Here is a 13,818-nt window from a genome sequence, read left to right as displayed (position 1 = left end):
CACCCCACCGACACCCCCCTGCCCAGCCTTTGCTGTGGCACCGTACCAAACCTCGAAGTCAGTCCTGCAGGGCTGGTGCAGGGGGTCTGTGGCTTGGCGCCGCAGAGGCGCCCGCGGACCTGGGTGCTTTGAACACCCCGAACACCCCCCGCGGTGAGCCTGTGCCTGCATGCCGGCCTGGCCGTGTGTGGGCTGAGGCGGTGTTGATAGCATTGCAGGCAGCTTTCTGAATACCTGGGTTATGCTCAACAAAGGCGCTAATCAGCCAGGGCTCGATAATGGTGTTGCTGCTCTGGCGGTGATGTCTGGTGTGGGTGAGCGCTGTGCTGTGAGGGGTGTGGGTGTGGGAAACCCGCTGTCCCCACGCTATCAGTGCTGGCACGTTGGTCCCTGAGTGTCCTTGTCCTGCTGCCACCGATGGCACATCCAGTGCCAGGCCTCCTGGAGGGAGGCAGGCTGCAATAACGGGGCTGCTCCGTGTCACGGCCGGAGTGGCCTGGTCGTTTGGCTTTCCTGAACTGCTAAAAGGGGAGAAACCTTTCTTTTTTAACACCAAATCTCCCCTTGCCTTTGAGGTTGAGGCCAGTAGGTGGAGCCCTTGCCGGTCCAGGGGACGGAGGGCAGATGTGGTCAGGGTTGGGTGCCGGTCCCTGGCGTTAGCTAGGAACAACCTGCCTGGCCCGCAGAGGGAATCAAACCCTGTGCTGCACCCGGATGGCTCCTGGGGGTACAGCAGGAGGCGTTCCTGCTGCAGGCGTTTGGTTGCTGAGCAAGGCTTCAAAACGCATCTGTTAAATGCTGCCCGTGGAAAGCCCTTGGTTCAGCAAGCAGCTTATTATCTACAGGGGGGAAGGGGAAGCGTTAAGGAAAATCGTTGTTCTTCTCCCTGTACCCGGAGGAAGGGCAGGCATTCCCCCACATCCCCAACGGATCCACGGTGCAGCGTGAGGCCAGCCGGCCATAAACAGCGCCGGTCAGTTCTGCATCGCCTCTTCAGTCCCCTACTGAATCCTGCAAACTGTGGGGCTTTGGTCCCAGGGGATGGCGAGAACAAAGGGCTGGAGGCAGACGTTCCTGCAGCACAAAGGGCCCAGCACGGAAGCAATGTTGGCGCAGAAGCGTGCCGCGGCTGCCGGCCGCCTTCTGGCCCCCTGGGCAGCTGGGAGGTGGCCGGCCGGACACACTGCTCCTCGGGGCACGGCTGCGTGGGCTGAGCTCCCCTGATGAAAATGGTTATCGGCATCGAGCTGCTTCTGTAGGGCCGGGCACTCGAGCGGTCGCAGCTGGGGATGGGTTTTTCAGGAGCGCCCGGTGTCCCCAGGTCTGCCTCGCTAAGATCCGCGGTGGATCGAAGCGCACCAGAACGTTATCCCAACCAAGGGACGGGAGCGGGGTGCTTTCTGTGCCCTCATCAGGGATGTGACACCACAAACCCATCAGGCATAGATCTGATGATGGCTGAGGATTGTAGGGTTGCTCCAGTTCTGTGCTCATCCCTGTTGGTGAGGGGTTGATGCCACTTGCTTTGCCCCAAACCCCTGCTGCACCCCACAAACTGCAAGAACTCTGCCCAGCTCTGTGCCATGATTTTTGTCACCTTTTCTTGATTCATTTTGGATGAACGTGGCCTGTTTTGTTTCTCTGAGCTGCTCTGGAGGAAGGGAGTTCAACAGGGAGAGCAATGCGTGGTCAGGGCTGCAGAGAGGGAGCATCCTCCGCCCTCCTGGCGGAGGTGAATTGCCCCAAAGCTGATCAAATCTGTCGAGCAGGTGAGCCGGGGCGTTCTGCCAGGTGCCGGGCACTGCTGCTGGTTTAACACCCCCTGCTCTCTGCCCTTGCTGTCTTCACCGCCTCGTCTGCGCATCTTCTTGGCGTTGCCCTCCAGCCCACGGCCAGAGGAGAGGAGAAGGGAGGTCGCCTCAAAAAGAGCCACCCGAGGAACCAGCCGGCTGGAGGAGGGTCTGGTGGGCAGCAGGAAATCCTTGCGAATGAGGACACGGTGATTGTGAGCGGCGCTTGGGGAAGTGGAAGGAGTTGTGGGTAGCAGCAAGCCCTGTTCACACGGTCTCCTTCACAACCAGCCGAGCAGAAGCTGAAGCCTCTGTATGCCCTGTGATGGTGAAGGTTTCTTTCACTTAGAAACCAGAGCCTGGCTCCAACTGCCACGCATGAGAAGCACCACCTGGTGTTTGGTACCTGGAGCAGGGACATCGCGGGGAGCTCGGCTGGGAGGCTGCAGGCACGGCAGGCAGTGAGCTGGGCTCAGACCCACGGCATCCCCGTGTGGCTTGTTCCTGCTGCCACCTTTTCATCCACTGCACCTGAGCAAGGTCCTGGCAGAGAGGATTTGGGGACTTGTCACCTTCAGAAGTGGTGAGGCGAGCAAAGGGGGTTCTCCAGGAGGTCTGCTGAGGCGGCCCTGGAGCAGTTCCTGGCGCTGCTGCTCTCCTGGCCCGAGCGCTGGAAAACAGGGGCTTGCCCAGGCTCCTGTTTGTCTCCTGCTCTTCTTGTGGCAGTTCTTGGAAATCCTTTTTTAGGGGATCTTGGCACGTCCCTGAGGTGGAAAACCCTTGTTTCCAAGTTCCCGTGATTGGCTTAATGGCTGTTGTATCCTGTTACCACCCTCCTGGCTGAGGGTCTCGAGGACAGTGATCTCACAGCCCCTGAGACATCACGCATCTCCTGCCTGGCGCCAGCTCTCGGGGAGCATCCTTTCACATCGTGGGCTTGTTTTCTTGTTCTGTGTGCTTGGTCATGCCTCTGGCCTGCTCGTGCTGCCGGAAAACGAGTGTTTCAGGACGGCCAGGAATCCCCTTCTGAAAATAGCACGTCTTAATGACTGCGCGCTCCTTGAAGGGAGTCCAGCGCCCTGTTTATCAGGCTTCCTTAGCTAAATGACTTTCCACCCACATTAGCTTTCTGCCTTGCTCCTCTGCTGCCCTGCAGCTAGCTGGTCTGCAGTGAGAAGGTGCGTTCCTTGCTTGCATCTCACCCACCTCTGCAGCTAGCAGCACGGAGCTGGCCGTCAGGGGAGCACAGGGCTCCTGCCTGATGCAGGGTCCGGGCCATCCAGGTCTCTGCCTGCTTAATGGCAGCAGTGGCACGTGAGCAGTCCTTTCCTTCACCACGCTGGCACCGTGAAAAGTGGTTATCTGGAGAATAGCACCCACCCTTTCCTGCTGGTGATGGAGATTGCTTTATTTTTTGGGGTGGCAGAACAGCTCAGGAAGATGGTGCTGGCTCCAGTCGGGCTGTCTGTTCATGCACAGCTCTTCCACCTGCGGAGGCGATGTTTGCGATCCCTCTGTCTTCCTTAGGGAAAAATAAGCTGATGGGGTGGGCTGTGGGTGTGCAGGTACACGCACAGGACTGATGCCCAGCTGTTGCATGTGGTAATACTGTGCCAGACGAATGCTGTGCCAGATGCACTGATGCTGCCTGCCTGTGAGCGTGGCAGCTGGGAGTACGTCTCCGTGCTGAAGCACAGGCAGTGGGAGCTGCGTTCAAGAGCAGAGATCACCGGGGAAATGCTGGAGTACAGCTCCCTCATGACCCCAGGCAGCTGGGCACTGCTGCTTGGGGCTTCCCAGCCTTTGTCAGCATCCACCTTGCTCCCCGAGCTGCCCGGGACAGAGAACGACCTTCACCACCGCCTTCACCACTGTGCTGCTTCTCCCCACTCTCCCCCAGCAGCGGGTCTGGAGCAGAGCAGGCAGGGTGAGCAGCCCCCATGGCGAGTGACAGGTCTTCTTGCCTCCTGCCAGGTGGAGCCGTGGCCTCGCTCGTGCACATGCTTCCCTTTGCAGGCTGGTGGAAGAGCCTGGCTGCTGCCGTGATGGGCCTGGGGCTGGGTAAGGAGCTGCAGCTGGGCGCTGTGCAGGCGTGCGAGGTGCTCGGGCTGCAGCGAAACCTGGCGGGGAGCTGAGGTGACGGCTGAGCTCTCGGCCCTACCCAGCTCAGGATCTCGTGATGTTTGCTTAATCCTGTAACGAGGGGATGGGGCGTCTGCCTGGCCTGCTCTGAGAAGCAGAACGCTGCCCTGGGAGATGGGCTGTGCTCGGGTGGGCGGGATCGGGGCTGTATTTAGGGAAATGTGAAAATGTCCATGTCCTTTACTGCAAGTAGGGCACCTGTTATAAAGCTGATGTGTTTTGTGTGACTTGTGCTGTGTCTTGCTGGATTTAAGTATGTGAAAGCTCAGGAGAAAAGCCCCTGTCTTGTGTGAAGGATGCAAGGCTCATTCTGCTGTACCCAAAATAAGGTCCGATGTTTAGAGTATGGCTGGGTTTTTCCTGATGTGCCAGGATTTTTCCTTATGTGCCAGCTGCAGGGTTTGGCTGTGTCTCACCCATGGTGTAAGAAGGTCCCGTGTCAGCTGGGTGAGGTGGGAATCTCTTCTCCACTAACGACACACGACATGGTGCTCTTTCCCACTGAGACGTGTCTCTGAGCTTGATCATAGCTGCACAAAGCCCTGCTGGGACCTGGCTGGCATCGACTGGGGTACCTGGGGACACCCAGAGCACAGCAGCTACAGCTGGCTCCCCAGTGTGCAGCTCAGGGCACAAACACCCCCGGCTGCGGGGCGTTTCCTGCCCTCCTGAAGGGATCCTGGGAGCGAGCGGGGGCTCAGCCTGCTGGGTTCTCCCATCTGCAGCTCACAGCCCTGGCACTGCTGGCAGGGAGGAGGCCTTTGTGGGGCTTGTGTGGATCAGTTGCAGCAGCCTTTTTTCCCCCCCCCCCTCTAACCCGTACCTTTCTCCTTGGCGTCCTGGCCAGTTACTTGCTTTTCCCCCTTCTTTTAGCTCACCCTGCCCGTGCCTCGTGGGGTGTCTGACTTCTGCTGTCTTCTCTCCCCCCTCTGTGCAGCGACGCTGACTGAGCCAGAAGCGGTGGTGAGGAAGTACCTGGAGGAGCTGAAGGGCACTCCTGCTGATGAGGTGAGAGGGGAGGAAGAAGAGAAGATGGTAAAACAAAAAAAATAATAAAAAAAGTCTGGCTTGCCCAGAGGCCTCTTTCCTGAGGCGTTGTGAAAATTAAGGTGGTGCCTGAGGATCGCCCTGGCCACCCCCTGTGCTGGGTGCTGCTGCTTGCACTGGCACCACCGACACTCGGTAGAGAGGCCTTGGGGTTCTCTGAAGCCCACACGAGGTAACTGGTGGCTGGCCCTCACCAGGGTCCTGTGACAAAGGAAGCACCGTGTGGGTTGAACAGGTAACCCTGACGGCGCCTCCCTGCTCCTCTTGGAGCTGGCTGCGGGATGTGGGGTGGAGCAGGGACTTCGGTCTCCTCTCTGTGATCATAGAGATCAAAACTGCAGACTGAACCCTGTGCTGGAGCTGCTCTGTAGAGGAGCAGGACAAAACCATACCCAGTTCCTGCTTGCCCCTGGCAGGCTCTCATCCTGTGCTGTCAGGGAGGCAGCAGTGGGGTGGCACTGCCCAGACGAGACCTGTCGGTGCCTTTAAACCTTAAAGATAAACCTTAAAGAGAAGGGTTGAAGGTGAGGGCACATCTTCCTGAAGCATCCCTGGGTGCTTCCTTGGTGGGTCAGTCACTGTGACGGCCTGTGCTCGCGCTACATGGTGGCTCTCTGCTTCTGTCTTGGGCTCCAGGACTGCATCATCTGCATGGAGAAGCTGGCCTCCCCCTCAGGCTACGGCGACGCGTGCGAAAGCAGCACGATCAAGCCGGAGATGGTCGGACGCCTGACGAGCTGCCAGCACTCCTTCCACATGCTCTGCGTGCTGGCCATGTACTCTAACGGGAACAAGGTACTGAGCTGGCCCAGCACCACCAGGTCTGTGCGCCCCGTGTCCAGGCGATGCAGCTGTGGAGCACTGATGCCTGCTTCTCTCCCTGCAGGACGGCAGCCTGCAGTGCCCCTCCTGTAAGACCATCTACGGAGAGAAAACCGGTACTCAGCCCAAAGGGAAGATGGAGGTCTCCACTTTTCCCCAGTCCCTCCCTGGCCACAAGGACTGTGGGACAATCCAGATCGTGTACCACATCAGCAGAGGCATTCAGGTGAGCACAGCGTGCTCGTCAGTGGCTCCTGCCACTGCAGCACCTGCGGGCAGCCCAGCGCTGAGCAGCCTGCCTAAGGTGCACGTGTTCTTCCGAGGGCATCATCATACCGTGTGGTTTGGGGTTGTGCCCGCCAGATATTGGCACATCCTGGAGGAACAAGGCAATTACAATCAGCAGCACCTTCTTCCTTTTACATGGAAGAGCTGGACTGAGATGAGCCTATGTCAAATCCTCCTGCTTATCCTAAATCCTGCTGCTGAGGGATCACTTACAAAGATGAAAGCGTGCCAAATATGTCCTATCTATTGCAGGGCCCCGAGCACCCCAACCCTGGGATGCCTTACACAGCAAGAGGCTTTCCTCGCTATTGTTACCTACCAGACAACGAGAAAGGCAGAAAGGTAAGGTATTGTGCCATGACAATGTGGCTCTTCTCAGGTTGTCTTTTGGGGCCCTGTGTTGGTGGATTTGCATGATGTTTGCTTTAGGAGCTGTTTATGTGATGCTAACCCCCCTGTTCTTGGAGTCTGCCCGTGCATTTGTAGCCCCTCTTTCTATAAAGATCTTTGCAGTCAAAGTTGTGAAGAAGCAAAGACATTCCCCAAATGCAACCCTTTATGAAACAAAAGCCCCTGTGATTTGGGAAAACCCTCCTGGCCTGTCTTGGGCTCTGCTCTTATAAGGGTTTGCACTTGCAGCTGCTGAGCTGGGAAGGTCTGCCTGCTGGCTCCTCCCATCCCTGCTTCCTGTGGGTGGACCTGTTTGCCTCAGCTTGTGCCAGTGTTTTTCAAAGTGCAGGGAATCGTTCTTCCCATCTGGGACAGGGATTTGGGCTGTTAAGCTTCTGGCAAGCAGCTTTTGTGGCTTTAGCTGCTGAAGGACAGTCTTGATTTGTTTTTCCTTTTTTTTTCTCCTTCCCCATCCAGGTCCTGGAGCTCCTGAAGGTGGCCTGGAAGCGACGCCTGATTTTCACAGTGGGCACCTCCAGCACCACTGGTGAGAGCAATACAGTGGTGTGGAATGAGATCCACCACAAGACGGAGATGGACACAAACCTGAGCGGCCACGGCTACCCTGACCCCAACTACCTGGACAATGTGCTGGCAGAGCTGGCCGCCCAGGGCGTCACTGAGGACTGCCTGAGAAAATGAGCTGGGGTTGGGGGGCGGTTGTGCTGTGCACATCTCCGGGCCCCCAGCCTGGGAGCCCACCCAGTGCACTTATTCCTGTTGCCTTAAGTTCCTACGTCTGACTGCCTGTCACACTAAGCAATAACACTGTAACGCAGGACTCCTGCCTGCTCTGTGCGGTCTCCTTTTTCTGGAGGGAAGGCTAGTGTTGTAGAAAACGCGATTGCATCTCCAGGTAGGGGTTGGTGGCTGAAGCCAGGACCGGCCGCAGGAGCGGTGGTGAGGTGACAGACCCCCTTGGGAAGGTAGGACCTCAGGGACCCCAGCCCTGGTGATGCCTGGGGGGGACAGGGGAGCACCTTGCTCTCCAAGAGACCACCTGGGAAGGAAAGGAGAGCCTCCTGTACACTGCACCTCCTTGTCTGAGGCACCTCTTGGAGCAAAGCCCCCTCCCTCCTGCCCCTGTAGCTGATGCCTGTATCTCTGCTTGGTTGTAATAAACACCTCACTTCCAGGGAGAGTCGCTGCTTTGCCTTCACCCTGCCTCACGGCTTGGGCTGCCTCCCCTGTCTGCGTCCCTCCCCCAGGGACCAGCCTGCTCGCTGCAGCTGGGGACGCTCGATCCAGCCGGGAGAAAGGAGGGAAAGCTCAGCTCTGCTGGAGGAACGTGGCTCCCTGCAGGGGCAGGACACCAGGCGCTGATCCCAGGCTTGCAGCTTGTCACCCCCTGGCTCCCTGTGTCCTCCAAAGGAAGCAGCAGCAGCAGTTTGGGGGCTGCTCCTTAGCTCTGCAGCCACCTGCTGGGGTTTTTGTGCCCAGGGGAGTCTCTGTGGGAGGTGGCTGCTGCAGGGAGTGCCGGTGCCATGAGGTGGTGACAGGTCCCTGTGCCACTCTGCTCCCCAGCGTGCGGGGCTGTGAGCATCGTGGCCCTTTGGCTGCTGCAAGCAGTGATGTTCCTCCTGCTGGGGCCTCCTTCTGTCACATCAATATAAAAATGAAAGAGCTCTTGGAGCTATTGAGAGCTCTCCCTGCTGTCTGGTGGTGTTTGTATCCCCTTGGTTAACCCTCTCCTCACCAGCCACCACCCTCTGCTAAAGGCTTTGGGGAGGGAGCTCGCGAATGCAGCTAAGTTGGGGATGCTGTGGAAACAGGAGCTACTCGGAAGCAGCAGGTACGTGTCTGTTCTGAGCTGCACAGAAATGGGTCGTGTTTGTTCTTCTCCCACCCTGCTTGTGAGACAAGAGGTTTCTAGCTCAGACCTCAGCTTTCTATCCCCGGATCATGTTGTCCCAGCAAACAAAACAGAATTGAAATGAAAATTGCTCTGGCCCTGTGCAAAGCAAGAATTTCCTGCAGAGTGTGGCTGGAGCCCTCCCTGCAGCAGATGCTCCTGTGCCTGAATCAGCTGCAGCCTCCCTGCCCCTGGGCTGCTCCGGGGCTGGGGCCCAGGGGGATGAGGGGCCCCTGGAGCCCTGTGGTGTGGGTTCCTCCCCTCCCCCTGCCGCTGCCTCCTTTGCACCACGCTGGTTATTCTTAGCTCAGCGTTGACCCCACAACTATGCTGACCCCGTGGCCGTGGGGCAGGGACGGGTACCTGAAACTGTGACTCAGTGTCCCTGTGCTGCGTCACCCAGATGCGTGCTGAGGGTGCGAGCTTGGCATCCCCCCCAGGGGTTGGGGTTTCACCCTGGGGAGGGGGCTCTTGCCTTTGCCATGCCTCAGTTTTCCCAGCTCTGGCATGGGGAACGTGTTGGGGGCTGCTGAGCTGGGAGGGTGCCTGCAGCTGTGCCAGGTTCTGCCCTCCCCAGCCTGCCCCTGTAATCTCCGGATGCCCCATTTCCACTTAATCTGAAGGAGAAGCCACAGCCCCTTTGGGAGGGAGGGGGAAATCCTTTCCCACGCGGGAACGGCAGCCACAGCCCTTGGCAAACAGCGCACGAAGCGCACTCAGCCCTGCTGCCTGGAGAGCAGCCGGTGGGGGCCCAAAGCCTTGGCACAGCTCCCTGGCCCCGTCCCAAGGGCTGGGGAGCCTGGGGGGGGGCTGTTCCCAGGGGAGAAGGGGGCTGATGGCCCAGCCCTGACACGAGTGAAGGGTGAGGATGGGGACATGGCAGCTCAGCTGCCTCCCCGCCCTCTGTGCTGGGTGGGACTGGAATGCTTTGGGTTTTGGGTAAGATTTGGGTGTGATGGCTCCAGGTGCTTCCGTAGCTGTGGGGCAAGGCCAGCTGTGTGCCAAACCAGCGTGGCTCTGGGTGCCAAGGTGGGCACAGGGCACCCGTGGGGTCCAGGCACTGCTGGGGTGAGCGGGAGAGCAGGACCACTCACCCATGTTCCCCAGCAGCCCCACCAAAGCCTCCCAGTCCCGTTGGCTTGCCCTTCAAACACTCCTCCAGTGCTGCCTCTGTGCCTCAGTTTCCCCTCTCATAGCCCAGGCTGGTGCCCGCATCCCTAGTGCATCGTTCCTGGGGTTTGATGGCTCCTGGGTGTTTTTTGGACCCGTGGTGACCTGGGAGGGGCCCTGTCCATCTCTGCCCCCCGGGGTCTGGCTGTGCTGGTGGAGCCATCGCAGGAATGTGGGGCTGGGAGGGCCGGGCTCAGGGGGAGCACCTGGGGCTGCTCAGCCCCTCGGCAGTGGGACGGAGCGAGGCAGCGCGGCCAGCACAGCACAGACACCGCCATGGAGCTGCCGCGGGTGCTGCTGGCGCTGGCTGGGATGGGCGCAGCCGCTGGCCTGGGTGAATCCTCAGGGGGGACACGGGGGCTGCGGGGTGGTTTCCCCATGGGTTTTTGTGCTGGGGAGGGGGTTATGGGGCTGTTTGTGGTTTTGGGGGGGCTCTGTGTTGCTGTCATCCCACTGGGGTGACCCCCATGGGCCCTGCTGTGCTGGCACCAGCACTCGGTGACCCCGGTGCAGCCATGAGCTGGGGTCCCCGTGCCACCGGCAGCCGCTCATGGCTGTGCCCCCAGCCCTGCTGCCCTACGTGCCCCGCGTGCCCCCCGGGGCCCTGCTGGGGAAGGTGACGGCCACCACCTTCGTGCTGGAGAGACCCTGCTGCGTCTTCGACCGGCTCGCCAACACCTCTGACGCTGTCTGGCTGGTGGTGGCTTTCGCCAATGGTGAGCACTCGATGTAGCGGGGAACGTCGGGGACCCTTGCCCTGGCTCATGGCCACTCACCCCTCCGTCTGTGGCGCACAGCCTCGGCCACCTTCAGAAACCCCCCGTCCCGCGCTGACGTGCCCCTCTACGAGGGGCTGCCCACCGCCCACGCCTACATGACGCTGGAGACGGCGGCAGCCGCCTACGCCTGCTCGGCACCTGGCCCGGCCGTCCTGCGGGTCGGCGGGGACACGGCGTGCGGGGGCCAGCACGGCCAGGCAGCCTGCAACGGGCCCCTGCCCTCCCCGGGGCCGTACAGGTGAGGCTGGTGGGTTGGGAACCCCGGGGAATTCCCCATCCCCAAGGACCGCTGGGTATCCCAGGGCTTGTGTTGTGCCGGCGGTGCCCGTCCTACAGGGTGAAGTTCCTGGTGATGGACTGCCACGGCCCCAAAGCGGAGACGAGGTGGTCCGACCCCATCCTCCTGCGGAGAGGTACCGGTGGGAGCGGGGCTGGCGCAGCATCGCCTTCCCCCTGCATCCCCTGGGGTGCGGCATCGCCTCTGCGCCACCACCCCAAACCCCAGAGGGGAGAAGAGGTTCCTAAGCTCTCCTGCTCGCCCTATTCCTGGGTGCCCCCCATCCTCCCCTTGCGTCCCTCACCCCGTGCCCCTCCAGCCCGCAGCCTGAGCACCGTTGACCCCATGCCTGTGCGCCGCAGCAGCGACGTGGTCGTCATCGCCTCCATCCTGGCCAGCCTCAGCGCTGGGCTGGCCGTGGCAGCGCTCGGTGCCATGGGGTACGAGGGCTGAGCGGGGCCCTGCTCAGGGGGATGCGTCCGTGGGGTGTCCTGGGAGAGCATCCCCTCCTCGGCCCCAAAGGCAAAGAGAGGGAGCAGAGAGGATTTTAAGATTTGAAGACCTTCCCTTTTAATTAAATTTGGGGTTTTAAAGGAGAACGGGGTGGTTTCTGTGGGGTTTGGTCCCTTAGGGGTGGTCAGTCCGGGGAGGGGGCCAGCAGAGCTGTGGGGACCCTGCTTGATGCCTCCGCTTGTCTCCCTGCAGCGCCGAGGTGTGGAGACTCCTGTGCGGCCGGGATTTCGGGACTGCCTTCACCCAGCGGTCCTACAGGACCCACCACATCTCTCCCGCCCTGCCCCAGCCCCCCTGCTGCGGGTGCTGCAGGTCGGCAAAGAGCTGCTCTGCCCCGCGGCCTCGCGGTCCGTGCGCTGCCGAGTAAACTCATAGTACGGCCTCCCCTCCTCGTCCTTCCTCGCCGGGACGCCGCCCGGCCTTCCGCGGGGCGCACGCTGCTCGCGCGCCAGCTCGGCGCTTTGTTCACCAGGCAGCCACAAGACGAAGGAGAAAGGGGGGTACCGGCCCCCAAAAGCGGGGGTCCCTGGTGGGGACGCTGCAGCTGGGGGTCGAGGCGGGTCCCACCCTGGGGTGCGGGCTGCGGCACACCCCTGCCACGAGCGTGACCGTTCTCTGCGCGCCTCCCGGCGGGCGCCCAGGCGTAGCAAATGCTCCCCGGGGAAACGGGCCCGACCTGTTTGCCACGGGGCCGCGGCCGGCGCAGGAATGTGGGAGGCTGGAGGCCGCAGGCGGGTCCCGCGGGGACAACCCGCGCGTCCCCCACCCGCCGCCCACACTCGGCCCTCGGCACCCAGGCGCTGGCACCATGCTCCCGCTGCTCCTCCTGCTGCTGGCCACGGCCCACGGCCTGCGTGAGTGGGGGCCCTGCGGGGGCTTCACCGCGCGTCACCCCCCGAAATGGGCTGGGGCGGGGGGGGGGGTTGATGTCCCTGCTCGTGGGTGTCCCCTCTGCGAGGACACGGGGACCCAGCCCAGAGCACGGGTGCCGCAGGAGGTGCAGGACACCCCCCGTTCTGGGTGACATCCCCGCTTTGGGACCCTCGCCGGTGTCGCCCAGCTGGGTCCTGCAGCACGGCACAGCGGCCTCTGGGGTCTCCCTGGGCTGTGCTGTTTCTCCACGGGTGGTGGCGCTGAGGGTCTTTGCTGCGTCTTTTCATGAAACTTGCTGCATTTGAACCCAAAATGAGTGGTGGGGCGGAGCTGGGAGGTGTGGGGGCCACACAGCCGGGATCCCCCCGGCAGCTCCCTCTGTGCCAAACCCCCTGGTGCTGCCCTGAGCCACCAACCCCTGGTCCGGCCAGGGCCGGGGGCTCCGGTCTCATCGCGTTCTGATCGCAGAGGAGCTCACGTATGAGCCGACCCTCACCCAGTGGGACCTGGGCGGCCGGATCACCGGCAGCACCTTCGTGCTGGAACAGCCCCGCTGCGCCTTCGATAACAGCACGATACAAACAACCACCAGCATCTGGCTGGTGGTGGCCGACGCCGCGGGTAGGTGTGGTGGTGGGGACATGGGGGGGGGTCCCAGCGTCTCCCCCTCACCGCCATCCCTCGTCCCCGCAGCCTCCGTGAGCTTCACCAACAGCGTGCAGCCGGGGATGCCCGAGTGGGCTTTCCAGAGCTTCCCCGCCAACACCTCCGCCTACCTGACGCTCAACGCCACCCTCCTCAACTACCCCTGCCCCAAAGACCCCAAGGAGATCACGGTGCTGCGCGTGGGCAGTGAGACCAGCTGTGCCAAAGACACGTCCAGACCCACCTGTAACGGCCCCCTGCCCAGCCCCGGGACCTACAAGTGAGCCTGGTACTGGGGAGGATGTGGGGGGGACATGGTCCTCGTGCGTGCCGGCCGCATCCTGCAACCTGCCCTCTTCCGCCAGGGTGAAATTCCTCGCCCTGAACGGCTTCGAGCCCGTGGCTGAGACGAAGTGGTCGAAGCCCATCGAACTGAAGACAGGTACCGGGGGGGAAACTGAGGCAGGGCACTGCCGTGGGCACCCAGCGAGGTGCCGCCCCCCACACCCCGCTCTCTCCCCCAGCCCAGCAGCCCCCGAGCGGCCCTGGTGCAGGCGGCAAGCGCGGCGCCGACATGATCGCCATCACCTCCATCCTCTCCATCCTCCTCGCCGTCCTGCTGGCCGGCCTGGTGGCCATGCTGGCCTTCTGCGGGTGAGTCTGGGGGGCACACGAGGGGGAGGGTGATGCCTGCACCCCGTGTCCCTAACCCCATGCCCGTGTCCCCCAGCTCCGACCCCTGCGGCCGCGGCGGCATCTTCAAGCCAGAGGTGGCATCCGTGCGGCGCTACACCACCCACCACGTCTACGACCAGCCGGCCGCACGCCTCTGAGCCCTGCCACCGGCCGGGACCGGAGGGGACACCGGGGGTGACCCTGGGCTGAGGGGGAGCAGTGATCAAGATAAATGGGATTTCTGCCTGCCTCGTGCCTGGCCTCTGCCTCCCTCTGTGGCCTCGTGGCTCCCACTGAAGCCTCGCTGCCTGTCCTGGCCCCGTAATGCGGCAGGGGTTTTGGGAGGGGGAAGCGTTCCTGTGCCTGGTCTGCATTGGCCGTGGGTGGGAAAATCTCCCCCTGGTGCGAGTCAGCGCCTGGGCTCACCCCAGGGAGCCTGGGGAAGGAACAGCCCGAGGGCGGTGGGAGCCCCCGGGGCTTCTGTGGGGTCGGGAG

At 61.9% G+C, this 13,818-nt stretch overlaps 3 protein-coding genes across 8 annotated transcripts in view; all 3 read left to right on the top strand.

Moving 5' to 3' along the window:
- Window positions 1-7,320, top strand: part of DTX2 (deltex E3 ubiquitin ligase 2) — a 33,985-nt gene extending 26,665 nt beyond the window's left edge. For 2 of the 5 annotated variants that reach the window (XM_040532336.1, XM_040532339.1), the window contains 6 exons: window positions 3,765-3,851; window positions 4,870-4,940; window positions 5,616-5,774; window positions 5,866-6,027; window positions 6,342-6,431; window positions 6,957-7,320. In XM_040532336.1, the coding sequence (XP_040388270.1) occupies window positions 3,765-3,851; window positions 4,870-4,940; window positions 5,616-5,774; window positions 5,866-6,027; window positions 6,342-6,431; window positions 6,957-7,181 (794 nt within the window). In that variant the 3' untranslated portion in view covers window positions 7,182-7,320. Of the gene's footprint in view, window positions 1-3,764; window positions 3,852-4,869; window positions 4,941-5,615; window positions 5,775-5,865; window positions 6,432-6,956 lie in introns of all 5 variants that reach the window. The other 3 variants (XM_040532337.1, XM_040532340.1, XM_040532338.1) reach the window with 2 other exon arrangements.
- A 2,426-nt stretch (window positions 7,321-9,746) lies between these two features.
- UPK3B (uroplakin 3B) lies at window positions 9,747-11,511 on the top strand. Of its 2 annotated transcripts, XM_040532333.1 has the most exons (6): window positions 9,753-9,895; window positions 10,128-10,277; window positions 10,359-10,578; window positions 10,677-10,753; window positions 10,937-11,057; window positions 11,323-11,511. In XM_040532333.1, the coding sequence occupies exons 1-6, from the start codon at window positions 9,838-9,840 to the stop codon at window positions 11,495-11,497; spliced, it is 801 nt and encodes a 266-aa protein (XP_040388267.1). In that variant the 5' UTR covers window positions 9,753-9,837; the 3' UTR covers window positions 11,498-11,511. The 2 variants fall into 2 exon arrangements, with proteins under 2 accessions (XP_040388268.1, XP_040388267.1); XM_040532334.1 differs by lacking the exon at window positions 10,128-10,277 and having other exon boundaries at window positions 9,747-9,895.
- A 314-nt stretch (window positions 11,512-11,825) lies between these two features.
- Window positions 11,826-13,572, top strand: LOC121057750 (uroplakin-3b-like protein 1). The gene is made up of 6 exons (XM_040532335.1): window positions 11,826-11,984; window positions 12,472-12,624; window positions 12,697-12,928; window positions 13,014-13,090; window positions 13,173-13,302; window positions 13,379-13,572. The coding sequence occupies exons 1-6, from the start codon at window positions 11,939-11,941 to the stop codon at window positions 13,479-13,481; spliced, it is 741 nt and encodes a 246-aa protein (XP_040388269.1). The 5' UTR covers window positions 11,826-11,938; the 3' UTR covers window positions 13,482-13,572.
- Window positions 13,573-13,818: the final 246 nt, after the last annotated feature.

Source organism: Cygnus olor, chromosome 20 (assembly GCF_009769625.2).
Source record: "Cygnus olor isolate bCygOlo1 chromosome 20, bCygOlo1.pri.v2, whole genome shotgun sequence".
NCBI classification, from domain to species: Eukaryota; Metazoa; Chordata; class Aves; order Anseriformes; family Anatidae; genus Cygnus; species Cygnus olor.
Note: the sequence above shows the minus strand (reverse complement) of the source record. Positions and strands in the feature narration are given on the sequence as shown.